Source organism: Octopus sinensis, linkage group LG11 (assembly GCF_006345805.1).
Source record: "Octopus sinensis linkage group LG11, ASM634580v1, whole genome shotgun sequence".
NCBI classification, from domain to species: Eukaryota; Metazoa; Mollusca; class Cephalopoda; order Octopoda; family Octopodidae; genus Octopus; species Octopus sinensis.
The window spans coordinates 53316558-53335708 of NC_043007.1; the positions used below are offsets into that span (position 1 = coordinate 53316558).

General features: G+C 36.7%; 1 protein-coding gene across 1 annotated transcript in view; it reads left to right on the forward strand.

The window, feature by feature from the left end:
* The window catches only part of LOC115217637 (dihydroxyacetone phosphate acyltransferase), a 64423-nt gene extending 45546 nt beyond the window's left edge, over positions 1–18877 (forward strand). The window contains exons 10-11 of the mRNA XM_036506990.1: positions 15365–15426; positions 18623–18877. Coding sequence (XP_036362883.1) covers positions 15365–15426; positions 18623–18705 — 145 coding nt within the window. The 3' untranslated portion in view covers positions 18706–18877. The remainder of the gene's footprint in view (positions 1–15364; positions 15427–18622) is intronic.
* Positions 18878–19151: the final 274 nt, after the last annotated feature.

Consider the following 19151-nt stretch of genomic DNA (forward strand, 5'->3'; position numbering starts at 1 on the left):
GAAGAAAATTTAGCACCCGGACGTAAGTTTTGTAAGAGGAATAGAGAGGCCTACCTTCTCCCACAGAGATGTGAGAGTCAGATCTCTCCTTTCGAAAACATGAACAGTTTCGAAACAGTTTACAAAATAATAGCTGATCATTTGCGAAGGAGTCAACACTTAGTGTTTTTGCTCTGGTAACTTCTGCTCTCTCCTATGTTCACGCACGACCAGCTATATGTCAGTATGAGTAGAGCAACGGATTCAGCTAATTTGGAAATTAGTTGTGGAGAAACGGAGTATATCATTTATATTGTGTCTGTGTGTGTGTGTGTGTGTATATATATATATATATATATATATATATATATGGGCAACACACACACACATTGCATACAAGTGTTTTGTATGCATACATGTTCGAAGTGTGTGTATGTGAGACTGAAGCCATTCACACATACATACATACGCCTGTCTGTCTGGTTTTGCCTATCAATCACTCACTAAAAAGACGAAATTTTAAAAATCTGTTATATCTCTCTCTCTCTCTCCCCCTCTCTTTACACCATGGCTAGAAGGGGACTTAACTCATATTTGCAAATGATGGTGTATTTCTCCGACTTGAAAATTGTTAGAAGTTATGGTTCAAAATTATTTTTACCGCTATTTGCTGGTGCCTCAGAGGAAAATAATTTGGCGAAAATACAGCTTGGGTCATGATAAATGTCCTCCTAAAATTTGAGCGGCATGCGTGCTAATTTGTGGATGTGCATAAGCTACATTCACGTACGCACACACACATACACGTTCTGCCTTTTATATATACAGATGTAGTGATTAAAAAGACTTTGACAGTGATAAAGATGAATTTCATGGTGATGCAAAAATGAGGATGATGGGAGAAGACGAAAAGCGCCCGCCGACTTTCGCTTCTCTAAAACAATGTTCTTTTTTCAAAACACAACGAGGCAATAAATCTCTAACACAATGTTCAGAATTCTTTTTTAAAACACACAAAAAGTCACATGTTTCAGGTTATCTGGCCGACCAGTCTCCTTGCTTCATTGAAGCATGTACTCGGTTCCAGGCCGGACCACACAGACATAAATCTGTAGGAGTCCTCCGGGAAGGAATTTATGATCCTGCACAGATCACTATCCCATAGGACCTCCGCAGCCACCTGCGAAGGCCACTCAGGATCCTCCGTGCAGGACAGAAGTCCCTCCCATCGGCCCCTCCTTTCCATTTTTTTAACTTCATTTTCTATGGTTCCTCCTTTGTGGAAGAGGACCACAAATTCATCCTCCAGCGGCACACCAGCCTGAGGAGGATTGGGACATGCCGGCAGCGTGTCACAACCCGCCGGCGATGTCTCGTTTTTCTTCTTTCTTTTTTTCTTTTTCCCTTGTGCCGCGAGAGGGTGAGGTTCCTGTGATGCACGCAACAGGTCCTCCTTCTCTCCCACAGCCCTCGGGTCCTTCGGTGGGCAACCATTGTTGTCCACCTTTCGTTTTCGTTTTTTCGAGGATGTAGAAACCTCCTTGTCATCCTCCTTCTCTCCCTCCATTGAGGGAGCAGGGAGAGATTCCACTATTAACTGTTCCAGGATCCAAGGTGACACTTGGGGGGGGGGCGTCCCTCGAGCATCACCGGCCATCCTCAAAAAATCTGGAATGACCAGACTTTCGGCTGATTGGGTCCAGCTTTTGACCCCTCCCAATCAGCCGCAGGCAACATTTTCACATTAAGCAGCTTGGTACTACTACCACCCAGACCCCGGTGGATAGTCCTCTATCCACTCGGGCTCAACTCCGGGTGGCAAACCGCAGATCTAAGCCCTCAATAATTTCTTTCCACAGTAGCTTGGAAGAAACATTATTTCCTCGCCCTCGAGGGGGCTGACTTGCAAAATTGCAAGCTTCTTGGGGGGAGTCAAATAGCAACCAGACCGTTGCATATTTGACTCCCCGTGAAATAAATTTAATAGCTGGCATGTAATCTGCCGGCTCATTCAAAATTGTGGCCCTCGGGAAGACAGCTATGGTGTCGAGCGATTTTGAATAAGTCCTCAACACCACCGTCTTCCTTTCAAGCTCTTTTTTGGGAGGTGTCAAGTCCCACACAAGAAATTCCTTTGCCATTTCAACACAAAGTTCGAATGCAGTTCAAAAACGTAAAAATTAAAACGACACAAAAAAAGAAGAAGGAAAGACACAACAGAAGAGAAGAAATAAAATAAAAATAACTTCAATAAAAGTTGTTTTTTTTTTAAATAAATGAAAGCTTTGAAGAAGAGAGTTCAATTCCAGATCAAGAAATTAATTTTCGGCCGAAAAAGTACTCCTGGCCAATAATCCACAGGTAAAAAATAATTTCTCACAATTATGTGAGAAAATACATACGTCTCCACTGCAAGGCAGACAACAAGCCTCGAATCCGGTGAGGACTCCCTGCCTGTTCAAAAGAATAAAACCAGCAGGCAACAAATCCCACCAGACCCAAAAAGCAAAAAGTCTTACCCTACAGTAGAGCGTCTTTTAATTTTCGCCAGCTGCAAACCAGCAACTTCAGTTCAATTTACGCCAGCTGCGAACCAGCGTGACGACTTCAACGGCAGAGAGAAGAAAGACTAATGACCGGAAACGGAAGCAAGCCTGGTATCCATCTTCTCAGTTAACAAAAAGCAATGGATATATTGTAAAACATTGTATACAAAGTGAGTTTCATTATTGAGTTTGATGGTTATGTCACCTTATTTTAAAACAATATCTTGTTTACCATGTTCCTCTCATTACATTCAGAAACATTAAACCAATGCATATATCCTTGTTGGTCTTTTGTTAGCATTGATGACAACTTAGAAAACCCAGAAGTAAATTCTAAAGCATACTGAAAGCTTCTGACATAAGAATTCTTTTCAGGAAACCTCTCTTGCAAATTTAAAATAAGTTCTGATTTTTTATTTCTTTTTGAATGTCACCTATCATCATCATTTAACATCTGTTGTCCATGCTGACATGGGTTGAACAGTTTGACCATAGCAGGTAAGCTGAGGAGCTGCACCTGACTCCAGTCTGATTTGGCATGGTTTCTATGGCTGGATACCCTTCCTAACACCACCCACTCTGAGAGTGTAGTGGGTGCTTTTTGCATGCCAGTTGCATGACACCAGTATCTACCATGACTACAATTTCACTCAGCTTGATGGGTCTTCTTCTCGAGCATGGCATATTGCCAAAAGTTTTGGACATTTGTCATTGCTTCCATGAGGCACAACACATGAAAGGTGCTTTTAGCATGGGTGCCAGTTATGTGACACCAGCACTGGCCACAACTATGATTTCACTTGGCTTGATGGGTCTTCTCAAGCACGGCATATTGCCAAAGGTTTCGGTCACTAATCATTACTTCCGTGAGGCCCAATGTTTGAAGATCATGCTTCACCACCTCGTCCCATGTCTTCCTGGATTTACCTCTACCACAGGTTCCCTCCACACTTAGAAATCAGCTCTTCTTTACCCAGCTGTCCTCATCCATAGACATCACATGGCCATACCAGCACAGTCATCTCTCTTGCACACCATATCAGATGTTTCTTGTGCCCAACTTTTCAGACCATCATGGAGAAAGCCTTTGACAGAGTACCCGCTCCCTTATCTGATGGTCAATGTGGAAGCTAGGTGTCAATGAGTTGTTGGTGAGAGCTGTACAAGCCATGTACAGGGGTGCTGTTAGGAAGGTGAAGGTTTTCAAGGAGTTTAGCAAGAAATTCAGGGTACAAGTAGGTGTTCACCAAGGATCAGTCCTCAACCCCTCTTGTTCATCATAGTCCTCCAGGTAATAACAGAGGAATTCAAGTCAGGCTGCCCTTGAGAGCTCCTCTATGCTGATGACCTTGTTCTTATAGCCAAATCACTATGAGAACTAGAGAAGAAATTTCTGATATGGAAGCAAGATCTAGAATTAAAGGGCCTTAGAGTTGATGTAGCAAAAACCAAAGTTTTGGTAAGTAGGAAAGCAGACAAATCACAAATCCCTACAGGCAGATAGCCCTGCTTAATCTGTAGGAAAGGCATTGGTAGGAATTCCATAAGATGTACCTTGTGCAAGCTATGGACAGATAAGAGGTGCAACAATATCCAAGGAAGGTTAACTGGGAAAACAGTTTTTGTGTGTGGAAGGTGCACAGGTACAATAAACACAAAAAAAATGTACAGAAAACAGACTCCATCAACTGCCAGTGGGGTAAGCTAGAGGTAGTTTATCTGCAAAAATAAGAATAGGCTGGGCAAAGATCGGAGAGTTCCTACTTCTGCTGGCAACAAAGAGCCTCTCCCTCAGATTGAAGGGCAGACTGTATGATGCCTGTGTGCAAACAGCTATGCTGCATGACAGTAAAACATGGGCTGTGGCTGAGTTGCCACTTTGTCCCACTTTCTAGCACTACTCATTACATATTTTGTGATAAGTAAATATTGCACCCAGCCATTGCAACCATCCATACATTTTCTACAAATTTACAAAACTTTTTTTTAAATCTTATTTTTCAGTCTTTTTCACGCTTGCATACTCCATTTATTCTTTCTTCATTTTTTAGCAATCTTATTCGTCTTCTTTTTTGTATTTTCTTGGGTTTTTTTTTGCTATTTCTGTAATTTTCTCCTTTCTCTGCTATCTTATTTCTCTATCTTTATTACTTTCTTGTTGTCTTATCTTCCTCTCATATTCTTTCATTTTTAGCTGTCTTTTTTTTCTATCATTTTCACCTGATAATTTTTACTATTATACAATGTTATTTTATGAATTTTTACTCTTTTCCTTTCATTTTTTACTGTATTGTGATGTTTCTTTTCTCTTGCCATTTCTCTTCTACTCATAGTTGTTTATAAGAAAGAAAGTATCATTGAGGCCATTGTTAATTTTACAGCTATGTTCCTTTCTGTAATTGTTTCACCATTTATGGTAAACAGAGGAAGAATAAAGTTGTTGCTATTTTTGCAATGAACCTAAATTCCTGCATTCTCAATTGAATAATAAGAACATTATTGCCATGTTTTCCATCCCTATTCATATATATGATATTCCTGCTTTATGTTATTAGAAATGAAAGAATGAAATTGCCTCCAATTGTTGCATATGTGCTGAGGTTTTTTTATGTATTTTTGGGAAGTTCAGTAATTATTATCAAGTAATAGAGAATTATGTTATATGCTACATTAAATTAGTGGAGCCAAAAGACAACTGAAATTGAGAGAATATATTCTAATTATAAACAGAATCTTAATAAATCAGTACTAGAAAGTTCCAGATAAATCCCTGCAAGTCAGCATATAATCTGGTTCCAAGAAGAAATTAATACTTCAAATGTAAGATTTCTTCCAATCATTATTTTGGACCACTAGGCCCCCAGAAACAGCTGTTGGATTTGTAATACTTTTCTTCAAGCCCTTTAATTCTTGTTATTTCTATTCTGTGTAAGTCAGACCTGAATAATAATAATAATAATAATAATAACATCAAAAAATACCTTAGGAATGAGAACCCAGGTTTGAAATTTCCCCAGGACACCTGAAGAAGGCTGGAGAGTATATCAGCCGAAACATTGTGTTAACAACAAACAAGGTGACAACGAATATCCATCAAATATAAATAATGTACATAATACCTCATCTCTCAAATATAGAACTGTATTATCTAATCGGTGTGGAGCTAACATTAGACTTCAATGGAGACATACAGAGAAACTCCATCAGGAACTAGCTCATCTTTCAAACCATCTAACTTTCCTGTGTAGATGTAGAGACTCAAAGCTAATACCACCCGGCTTGAATGTAATGATACCAGTGGATTCATATAAAGTTTGAAGAGTAGCGGAAATGGCAAGACATGCCCTCGTCCGTGAGAAGATCCATTATAACCATTGGAAAAAACATCAACTAAATAATGAAATCAGAGAGAGGTTATCTTCATTACTTAGGAGAATAACCAGAGATGATGATTGAAAGAGAATCCAACAAGATCTAGAAAAGTTGTGCAATAAAGAATTTGAAAAGGTGAAGACATGCCAGGTTAAGAAGTTTATGAAGGTCAGAGAATGAAGACTGAAGTCTGTCACCCACCTGTGAAAGCAGTAATTAACGTAAGTAGCCAACATCTAGAAAGCTCTGAAGAAGTGGTACTAAACAAAGGTCTCAACTTTGCAACAACCATCAAGTTCATTCCATACTTGGACATAATAGCCCCTATTGAAGAGATAGCCATAAAAATACCAAAAGCTCAGGGAGATGAACTAAGGTGGAAAATGAGACAAGTACAAGAAAAAACGAAACTTCTCAAACCAAACATCACTAAGGAAGAAAAGTTCGCTTTCAAAATACAACAGAATGACAATTCCATCATAATACTTCCAACAGACTAGTGGTGATGAACAAGTCTGACTACTCTGAAAAATTGGCAAGTCTCATAAGTGATGGTAGCTACAGCAAAGTAAAGAAAGACCCAGCTCTGAAAACAGAGAGGAAGTTGTCACAGATCTTGACCAAGAACAAGGGTCACTTTATACCAATGAAGTACAAGCAATACTTGTTGGAAATGTTGACCTTCTGTGTAGAAACTACCTACATCAGTATGGGAACGGATATATATCAACAAGAAGAGGGTTTAGCTATGGGTTTGCCATTATCACCAATAATAGCCAATATATTCATGGAATACTTTGAGAATTTGGCTTTAGGATCAACACCACTAAAACCAACCCTATGGCTGCGATATGTTGATGACACCTTTATACTCTGGCCCCACCAGGAAGATGTCCAAGTACTGTTATATCATGTGAACTCAATAAAGCCATCCATTCAGTTCACAATGGAAAAGGAAAAAGACAATCAGCTAGCATTCCTGGGTGTATTAATAACACACACCAAGTATGGATCCAGTACGTCTATATACCGCAAGCCAGCCTTCACCAGACAATACCTCAACTTCAATTCCCACCATCCATACAGTGTAAAGAGGGGGATTGCTCAGTGCCTAAAACATCAAGCAAAGAATATAAGTAGCGATCCTGATAAACACCATGAAGAAATGATCAAGCTAAGTAGCAATCTATTAAGCAACAACTACCCCAAAAGCACACAATTATGAAGAGAAGAGAGGATGGAACCCATAAACTGACCACAGTCTGTATACCCTATGTGAAAGGCTTCTCCGAAAAGATACAAAAGATATGCAACCCATATGACATTACCTCCTTCAAGTAAAACCACCAATAGAAGAGAATATGACCAAAGACTATGTGTACTCCATCCCATGCAGCTGTGGTAGGTTATACAAAGATGAAACATGCTGCCCCTCAAAATAAGGATAGAGGGATATCGCAAAGCTGGAGAGTATATCAGCTAAAACAAGATGAGGCCAAATATAATTGTGCAACAAATTTCAGGTTCAAAAAGAGTACAAGTTAAGTAAGCCTTGTTTCTGGGTCAAAAAGTTGTCCTGATTCTGACTGTTATTTCTCCAGATTAGGCACCGTTTTCCTGTACCATGAACCATGTTTTATAAACATTGCAAATACTTAAAGTTACAAAAATCAAAACAAAAATTTAGTTGGTATGACAAAACATATATTGGTTATGTATTAAAAACACACCTGTCAGTTTAAACAACATTTGTCTTTTTAAGCTTCTTGTGCGGAGTGATCTTTTTTTATACCCCAGCAGTAGTCTGCCAACATGGCAGGGTACCAGTTTCCTTTGAATCGTCACTCCATCACTGAAATATCCTGATGTAATCTTTCGCCATGTTCATCACTCATATCACCAAGATTTTCCGCAAAAAAGTCCAAATGAGAGTGAAGCACATGAACTTTTAGAGACATGTTATATCCCATATCATGATAATGACTCAGCAGATCATTCACAACTTGCACATAGTCTTCTGAACGATGGTTGCCCAGGAAACTTTCTTGAATGACTTAAAGGCAAGCTTCTCTTTTCTCTTAAGATGTGTGATGAAGGTTTCATCTAGTACAATTTTTCGAATTTGGGAACCTATGAAGAAACCTTCTTTAATTTTAGCTTGACTCAGGGAAGGGAACTTTTCTGCAAGATATGCAAATGCGGAGGGTTCCTTGTCCAAGGCTTTCACAAATTGCTTAAACAAACCAAGTTTAATATGCAAAGGTGGTAAAAAAATTCTATCACTTTTCACAAGTGATTTGTGCATGGTGCAGTGTTTTCCTTGCTCAACTTCATCTCGGATCAGCCAATCTTTGTGTACATAATGTTCAGCTCTTGCTCCGGAATTCCATAAGCACAGGAAGCATCAAAATTTAGTATAGCCAAGCTAAAGGCCAGTAAGCATGGTCACAACCTTAAAATCTGCACAAATGTGCCAGGTATGGTCATCATACTGTATGCTTGTTAGAATTGCTTTCAGATTTTCATATGATTCTTTCATGGTTGTACTGTAAGCTATGGGAATTAAGAAGGCAGAGTATTACCATTGTGTAGCAGAACAGCTTTGATGCTGTCCTTGGATGCATCTATGAAAAGTCGCTAGTTGGTTTTATCATATGGTATTTCCAGTTGCTTAAAAAGTTCAGTGATGTCATTACAAAAGCATAAGTCATTCTTCATGGTGAATAATGCAAACAGATCCTCTGTACGTTATCTGTACAGTGTTATCTTCACTCCTTTCTCAAGACGATTACATTCCTGAAGTCTTGATGCCAGAAACACAGTTTTCTCTTTGGTTAAATAGAGATCCCTGCACAAGTCATTTAGTGCCTCTTGAGAAAATGTTATTGGTTTATTCTCGCTTTCTGGGTCATTGGGCTTCACACATTCACCACTGGAATGTTCATCAGCAATGCTGGAACTCTAGATTTTTTGATCTGGAGGTTTGGGCACAGGTAAATTTTCTGAGTGCTCTACTGGGCGCATTACTGATTGCAAATTTGGGTAAACAATGTGTTTCTTTTTCTTTGCTGTTGTACAGCCTGTAACGTCATGGTGACAGAAATAGCAATCATTAGAGTGATCTTTCTGTTCACACCAAATCATTGGCACACCAAATTTCATGTGAACATTTTTTCCTGCATACCAGGCACTCAATGTCTTCACACATGTAAGGCAACACACATGAAGAGCCCATGACTGGTCTCCTAAGTAACAATCGAAGTACACCTTGTATATTTTCTTGATATGGCGTGTAAATAGCAAAAGTCAATTCCCCACAGATATAACAGAATCTGTTTGGATCATTTTTGCACTGTCTTGCACTCATTGTTGAAAACAAATAAGATCTGAAAGATAAAAAATCTCTTATGATAAAAGGCAGACTATGTTCATTTGCTATACGATTGTACAATATAGAATTTCTTCAATTGGAATTTAGCTATGATTTTTCGAAGTAGATTCGATTGGGTCATGGCATATAAACTTTTTTAAATTTGCCCCCCCCCCCCCATTAAGTAAAAATTCGATAAAACTCAATATTTTACGATTTGCCTCTCTCATTTCAACTGCTTTACTCTTTCTATTACCACACTTTCTGCTACTTTCTCTTTGCAAGTGTATACCACTCTTAAAAATACATTCAACATCACACATTCTCCTACTTTCTCTTATTAATGCTTAAACCACTCCTCAAAAAAAAGACAGAGAAAAAATAAATACATAATGATTTACTCCTCACACACACACACACATAGACACGCAAACATATACATCTACTTTCTCTTTGCAAACCACTCCTCAAAAAAAAGACAGAGAGAAAACAGAAAAAAATAAATACATAACGATTTACTCTTCACACACACACATAGACACACAAACATATACATATATAACAGTGACAAACAAACGTTTCAAACAACTACATACAAACACTCAAACACACACACACAATTCACTTCATCTATTCAGCACCACTACAGTCTTGCCGGTCTGACATATGGTGAGTAGATGCTATTGTTCTATATTTTATAAATTACCCATATTTACTTACCCATGCTTCATTCCCCTCTTGCCTACATAGGGCATCCATTCTCTTTTAACACAGCATGAAGTTTTGTAACAGTACATCCGCTGCCATTCGTACACCGCCTTCCATGACTATCAAATTCTTACAATTATGAGAACAATAACATGGCTCTTTTCAAGGCCACCTCACATTCAATTCTTACACCATTCTACGAGGGGGTAGGAACCCCTTTACACGGCTTTCTATACACTTACAAATACATTCATTCGCCGTAAACTTATATCAATATTTGCCTGAATAATCATCATAATTCAGTGCAATCATTAACAGTACTTTCAAGCAATTCAGCTCCGAGCAACGCCGGGCAATTCTGCTAGTAACATTAAACACAAGCTTTGAATCACATTGTAGGTGTTACTAAGATTGGTCTCTAGCCCTAAACCCATTTTACAATGTGGTAGAGAATTTTATTTAATAATAATGACAAAAAGGGTATACAGTGAAAATTCTGTAGAAACCATGCCTAATTCAACAAAAAGAAGGCCAGAAATGGATTTCCCATGTCATTTGACATATAAAAATGACCACAAATCTCTTGTACGTTTTTTAGTGTCGCACAGTGTATCCAACAAATGTAAATAATGTACATAATTCCTCATCTCTCAAATATAGAACTGTTTTAATATTCTTTGTATATCAACCTGCCTAACTTGCTTATCCTTACATTTACTCCTCCATCCACTCAAGTTTAAACTTCTTGAGCACTACTAAGTATATTCTATACAGAGAATATCTAATTCTCATCTTCAGATGTGAAGACCTTATCTGTTGAAGTCAGTAGGTTGCATCTGGAAATAAGTTCATCATCATCTGAAAAGTGCTTCCCCTTCCAAAAAAGATTTCATGATTGGACAGAGGTAGAAGTTAGATGGTGCAAGGTTGGGAGAGTAAGGAGGTTGAAGAAGGATTTCATAGCTGCAAGGAGTGTGCTTTCATCTGGGCAACATGTGCATTGTGAACTGGAGCAGTGTCTTGGAGGATGCAGACTCCTTTGGTCAACATGCCATGCCTCTCTCGGCTTTGATGGCATCCTGCAATTTCTGCAGCAGAGAAGCATAATATACTCTGTTAATTGTGGTGCCCTTTGCCAGAAAATTCATCATCACTACTCCATGCTGGTCCCAAAAGACTGAGCACCTTACCTGCTGAGGATTGGTGAGGTATGATGCTTGCATTGCTTCAACTGGACTTCAGTCTCAGGATCATAGTGATAGACCCATGTTTCATCCTGTGTGGTAAGTCTGCTGAAAAAGTCTCCCTCATTTTCTTGGCACACTGCCAAAAGAACCTGGGAACAATTGACTTGTTCCTGCTTCTGAAAAAATGTGAGCATCCAGGGAATCCATCATGCAGACAACTTCTGCATGTGCAAATGGTTGTGAATGATTTTTTCCCACATACCCTACACTTATCTTCACTTCTTGGCCTAGTTGCCAAATAGTTATGCAACATTCCTTCAAAATGGCAGCTTCCACTTTATGGATGGTGTCGTCATCAATGGCGGAATGTGGTCAGCCAGGAATAGGAGCAGTTTCCCCCCCAATGTCCAACCACATTTGAACTGGTGATGCTAGTTCTTGACAATGCCATATGATGGTGCATCATCACCATAAACCTTTTTTCATCTCATCAAAAGTTTTTTTGGTGTACAACCTTTCAAGTATAAGAACCTGATCACTGATCTGCTTTCAGCTGCCTCCATTGTAACACCTTAGTCCATTTCAGCAGCCATAGAAGACAAATGAATACTAGTGGAAAGTTGAAATTTACAAGGTGACACGTAGAGACATGTTTGATGATACTTGTACAAGTTCCGTTTCCGGAAGTGGGTCAGGGGAAATCTTTAATGAACACCCCTCATATATAGTTCTAAAAAATAAATCATGGCAAATGAGTTTCAAAAGAATCTTTCTCACAGAATCTCCCAGATCAAATGCTCATATTTTTTTTACATTTACATTCAGATAAAGCAGGCAATGTATATGCTATTTTAATCAAAAATATAGTTACTAAGGAAGTAAATATGAATTATGAAAAAAAAAAAACTAGAAAAAATTATCTAAAAAATACAAATTATAAGGGTTATAAATTAGACACTGAATTCACTTTAGCTGATAGGACCGAGCCCTTTAAGCCTAAGATCCCTCATTTAAATGTTAAAGACCATATAAGCACAGTTTAGAGGAAAATTCATTATTCATACTAGTGAGAGGATTCTAGATAATATAGTACCAAAATGAAAAATTCTATAAAACTATTTCTTTTGGATAGCTCTGGTGAAGTGATATAGTGTTTTGTTAGGTTGCTATACAAGCAAAAAGTTTCATTCTTGTAGTTTGATATCAGTAGTTACTATTCATCCATATCGCCTTTACTTTTGAATAAGAAACTTGAATTTTGCAATGTTATTTTATTCACTTACTTTTACATGTTTACACTTTTATTGCCTTCAAAGTACTCTCCATTTGAAGCAACCCATCAATCCAGACATGTTTTCCACTGTTTGAAGCAATCCTGGAACTCTTGTGAAGTGATGCCTTTTAATGCCTCCATCACTTTTTCTTCACCTCTTCCACATCTGCAAAACATTTTCCTTTAAGGACTTTTTTCATTTGGGGAAACAAAAAAAAAAGTTGCTGGGAGCAAGATCAGGTGAACAAGGAGAGTGGGTAAGCAGGGTCATGCCACTTTTGGTCAAAAACTGTCTCACACTCAAGGTGGTATCATTGTCATGATGAAACCACCACTTTCCACTTTTCCACAGGTTAGGGTGATTTCATCTTAACACATTTCACAAATACTTCAGAACTGCCAAGTAAAACATTTGGTTAACAGTTTGACCAAGAGGAACAAATGCTGTGTGGACAATTCCTTTCACATCGATGAAACAAATCAGCATCATCTTGACATTAGACTTCATTTGACATGCTTTTTGAGGTGAGGTGACATTGAATGCTTCCATTGACTTAATTGCTGTTTCATTTCTGGGTCGTAGCCATAGCACCAGTTTTCATCACCAGAAAAAGGTCCAAATCAACTTCCAACTGTTCTTTCAGTACACAACACGCATTCAGTCATGACTACTTTTGATCTTTTTCATTTGCAATTCCTCACTCAAAACTTGTTGGTAGGAGTTCCAGGACACACCAGTCATATCAACAAGTTCATCAAATGTTTGGCAATGGTCCTCCAAGATCAATTCATGAATTTTCGTGATGTTTTCATCCATTCAGGAAGTTGATGGTCACCCTGAACAAGGTTGGTCTTCAAGTTCATAGGGGCCATTCCTAAGGCATGAAAACCACTTGTAAACTTGTGTTTTGCTCAAGGCAACATCCTTGTAAGCTGTCTAAAGCATAACAACTGTTTTGGTTGCCGTTTTCCCCAGCAGAAAATAGAATTTCACAAAAGCAGACTGTTCTTTTGTTTTAGCCATTGCAAAAATCAACAAGGAAGAATCACTGCAAAACAATAACACACGACATGACAAAATGACCTCACTCGCCACTGCCAGTCAGCAGATTGATCCCTGAGGGTTTCAATGAGTGGCTTCTAGCAGTGGAAGTCTGAACTACAACTGGCTTTCCCCACAGAGAACGTTTCCAGTTGCTTTTGGATACCTCCTTGTATTTTCACTAGCTTAACAGATAAAGATATGGTCATAATTTTAGCATCTTATAATTTTAGCACTGATCTTATTCCAAGACAATTATTGTACTAGAAAATCCAGAACTAATAATTTTGATACTGACTCCTACAATTCAGCTCAGATAGCTGATTTACATAAATTTTTTAAAATTTCTCTTTCCACAACTATTAATTTCTCCACTTCTGACTTAGAGCAACTTTAAAAAATCCTTTCATTAATTCTTTAGGAATTAAAATCTTTTGATAAGAATATAAAAATTGTTGATATCCTTGATGGCCTTCTGGCCTTTTTTATCCTTTTCCAATGAACCTCTATAGTACACAAATAAGAAATCTAATCATCCTAAATCAGTAATAGTTCCATTAGAAATAATAGCTCAATGAAAAGAATTTTAATGACAATGCATCCTATTATAATGAAGTGTAGGTGAGATGTGATTATCATGAGAAAGCATTAAACTAAGGCTCCAGCTTAATCAAACTCTCCCTACCAATACAGTTTCTAAGGTAAAACTTAGAAATATAATTCAAAATTTCCAACTATAAAGAGCTACACATTTAATAGAAGTTTCATTAACATACCTAAACAAGTGAGTGAACAACCATTAGCAAAGTTTGGAGATGGGGAATATGAATAAGTTAAGAAAAATTGACATTCTAGTGAAATTAAAAGAAAGAAATATTTTCTTACTTCAAACTAATTCCTGTAACAATTAGTTAATTAATAATTAATGAAGGAATATGTTATCCCTGGTATGGTATCATTGTAACAAGGGCAGATGGTGCTCTACTGGTTGGTAATTACAGAGGCCTTAAAGTAGTTTAGAGAATACTAACATAATTAGTACAACATAGAGTTAAAGGATTTGTGTCAGGATATGAGATCATGGGTGCTGTACTTCTAGTGAAACAATTCAGTAATAGAAGTTTTTAATGAAGAACAAGCTGCTTGATTTACTTTGTATTTGTTGAAATGGAGATGGCAGCTTCTCATATATATTATTTCTGAGAATATTAGGTGCTGATAAATGGTCTGCGTGAGTTTCAAGATATGTCTTTATCAGCAGTGTTAAAATTGTTAGAAAGTTGAGTAAAGGTGGCTACCCCCCATCTCCAAACTACTCATTATAATTCTTAAGGTAATAATGTCTCAGTTCATAACTTGATGTCCTTGAGAATATTTATATGCTGCTATTTCTTATTGCAAATCTAGCCAAGAGCTGCAGAAAAAGTTTCAAAACAGTTTAAAATTTCAATATGCTGCTAATTAGTAACAGAAGGCACAAAATAAATGGACACTCAAAGGAAGTGGGATTTCTAGCAAGATTACCCAAGAACCCAAACTTTACATGTATCATGATGCATAGGAGTATTTAACCATAAGTCTATCTGTAAAATGAAGTCCACAAACTGTTCTCAACTATGAATACCACTAATTCTTTCCAAAGGTTAGCTGTCAAAACATATACAACATAATCTGACTACCATATTGCATATTTGCCTGTCATGCTCCCAGACTTGAGTTTCCATGCCCACCTGCATAATATAACTACATATAATATATGACAGGAGCAACTAGTACTTTGGAGGTTGTCCAGTTTGGATCAAAATTGACATTTGCTAAATGTATTTAAATTTTGTAAATTTTGTATGTTGATGAAATTCCACATTAATTCTTTTTTTTTTTTTACAGGGGTGGAAATGTGTATATGTCACCAAATACTGTCGTATTAACAAAAATTACAGAGAATATTGGTAAGTGTTTGTAAAATAAAAGAAAACTTAAAATTTCTAGGCTTTTACTATCATGCACCTGTTTATCAGTTTTCTAACTAAACCATAAGTTATAGGCTTTAAAGTATGTTGGTCATTATTTTAATGATGCTATGATTGTGAAATTTGGTTCCTACACTGAGCAGGCTGAGTTGGTTTATAGAATATGTTCTGTATGGTGCTAATTACTATAAAGTGCAGGTGAACTTGAAGGAAGCACTTATGTTCTCAAGGCATACAGCAATGACAAAATAATTCTCTCTCTTTATGGCATGGTCTGACATGATTTAAAAAGTCCTGATTGTTATATGCCTGTGTAGACAATATTAAGTAGGTATTCAAAAAGAAGAGATTAAACTATGATGCACCTAGAAAATTGTGTAAGCAACAAGAATGGTAATGTACTTTGATTTCAGTAAGGGGAATTGCTGTGAAATGGAAGCTAGTTCTGCTATGTGCTTCCTAGCTGATATTGAATTTGGGAAGGACAGTAGGGCTGTGATTCATGAACTAAAAAAGGAAGTAGAAAATGCTTCATTGTAGATATGGCAGGTTATATGTAGGAGAAAAAAAAATCAAAGCTGTTAGCAAAGAACAAATCTTCAGCAAACAGTAAAACAAAATAGTTGTTGCATGTTTGGAGTCTTTATACTGATTCATGAACTAAAAAAGGAAGTAGAAAATGCTTCATTGTAGATATGGCAGGTTATATGTAGGAGAAAAAAAAATCAAAGCTGTTAGCAAAGAACAAATCTTCAGCAAACAGTAAAACAAAATAGTTGTTGCATGTTTGGAGTCTTTATAGTTGCACCTAGTCATGTGCGGTAGCTGCATGGATAATGGAGGGGAAAAGCATGCTACAGTTTAGACCAAAGGAACTTGGATATTCTCTGATAGCATCAGTCCTGTTCAGCACTGCTGGATTGAGCAACACTGTTGGAAGGTACTGAAATCATTATGGTTGACAACTAAGGAAAGATGTGTCCCACAGTGCAAGTTGTAGGTAAAATATTGTTTTGATAAATTTGCATAATTTCTTTCTAGTTTATTTCCTCTGTATTAATGCCTCCATTTTTTGTAGCTATAATTTCACAAATGCTACAAATATGCTTTTTTGAATAATTTATCAAATTCACAGAATCATCACCCTACTTGCTAATCTATCCTTCTTGACTCACTTCTATCTTTCTTACCTTACCCCTCCCCACACACTATATTTACCATCAACTGCATGTCTTACCCTTGTTCATCACTCACTGCATTCACCTCTATCTCTAACCATCCATTACACTTCTCCTTCCCTCCTTGATCCACAATCCATATTCTCTCATATTCTTGTACTTTGAGAGTTGATTCTGGCACCTTTATCTTCTTTCCAGCTATTCCCATCTGTCAATATATAATGCAGGGTAGCCATTTTTTCTTTTTATCTTTAATCCTGTCTTGCAATTTACTTGGTAACCCCAATAGTGCTTTTTTCATGCCACCATTAGGACAGAATGAAAAAGGTTGGCATCAGGAAGGCCATCCAGCCATAGAAACCATACCAAAGCTAACATTGGAACTTGTAGCTCACCAGATCCTGTCTAACCATCCAACACATACCAATATTGAAAATGGATGTTAAATGAGGATGGTGATGACAACATCTAGCATACATATAAATATATGTATTTCTTTTGCATGAAGATGCCTTTTTTATATGCTTCCTATTTTCTGTCACCTTGTAACTGGAGATTTTCACCAGTAGAAGGTCATTATTTTTGTAATGTATATATGTCCTTATCTTTTTATTCTTGCAGTAGCTTAATATTTGAATGGATAAGTTTTTATAATGGTGGAGCATGAAATGGTGATGTTTGCTAAGTTTGTAATATCTAACCTTACTTGCAGCATGATACATGTATTATACATGATATATACCAAATCTTGCATTTTACATTGCCTGTAATCACTTGCTGGTCATCTTAACTTCCATAACTCTTTCTATCACAAAGAAGTTTGGAATTGGACTTGCTTGGAAGCTTCTACAGCTAATAACTTTCTTTTTCAAGAGCTGCCACATATGTTTGAAAATGAAAAGGCAGGTTCAAAGATCTCAGAATGAATATAATCAAACTAATTCAGCAGGAGGAATCATCAAAGCTCATTTTTATTACGCAAGGTGATATTAAGTATTCTAATAGTGTGCTCATAATGTACTATAGTAGCCAGCAGTACCAGAGCTATGAACTGTTATGAATTTCTCAGACAGGGGATGAGGCTAAAGATAGTATATTGACAAGATTTTGAAATAGATTGGTAAAAAAACTTCCATATTTATTTAAAATTTAAGGGTTTTCTTCTCTCTCTCCCCACCTTAAATTTGATGATGTATGATGATTGTGAAATTTGGACAAAGAATGTCAAAAGCAATTTAATTGGCAGGTTAGATACAGGTTAGCATCAGCTAGTTATATAGTAAAGATGAATTCATGAGTATGAATATGAAATGCTAATTGCTAATGCAAGCTAGTGAAAAAGGATATGAAGATATAGTAAAAAAGGAAACTTGAAATGGAGTAGTTACTAATACTCAGAGGATTAGACCCTATAAATAAGGATTCAAGAATAAATTTTATTGGTGGTATTCTATACATGTTTTTTGTCAACATAGTCAATGAATGTTAAAACATTGATTATGAATGTGGTATAAACTTATATTTTCCTTCTCTGTCCAGAGTTCTCACAGTGCTGTTAAAGATCAACTTCACTCACCAGTGCATAAGGATAAGGATAAACCATCCTTCTTGAGCTCAATGGGCTTATAATGGCCAGTTTCCTGGTTTATACCTTTGGGGACACCAGTCCATTGCTGGATTACTCAGTTTTGCCAGCTGAGTAGGCTGGAGGAATGTGATGTGAAGTCTTTTGCTCAAGAACAGAACACATTGCTTGTTAAAACCACAATCTTATGATCATGCAGCCAACATCCTAACCTGTGCATACTGAATTTAATTGATTTAAATCCCAGGTTGTCTCCTTTGCATTTCTTAACCAGAAAATACTAAGTGTAATTTTAATTAACAACCTCTTTACTATTTTCAATGATATATGCATGAAATTGTTTTGTAAATTCAATGTTTTAAAGCTTCATTTACGACTATTTATTTATAACTATTTTTTTTATCTATTTCAGCTCAACAGATTGAAGTTCCAACTGTACCAGTGGCTAGTATCAACCTTGATACTAAGACAGTTGTTGTTAATGCTAAATTATAGATCCTGTTACTGTTTTGTTTTCTTCTCAGTGGTAATAGAAACACTGATAACTATATAATATCAAAAAGATTTCTTTTTATGTTTCAAATAATTTTCCCTTTTTATGACTTCCTTTGTTATATACATGAATTACTTCTAGATGATGGATATTTAAATAATATTTAAAACAGTTTCTCATTGTATTTGTTATTTTTTACATATTTCAACATTTATATAAAACAAATCTTTTTAATATATCTTTTCTTTTCTGTAACTTCAAGAAAGTATTTTACATGTCAAAAAAGTTTTCTAATTTTATAGAATGAATAAATATATTCATTATTTTATAAATTTATTGAATATTAGAGTAGTTTCTAAAGTAAATATTCCATCATAAATACTGAGAACGCAAAAATTGAGTGTCCTTGACCCAGTTTTCTAAGCTATGAATATGAACCATAGAAATG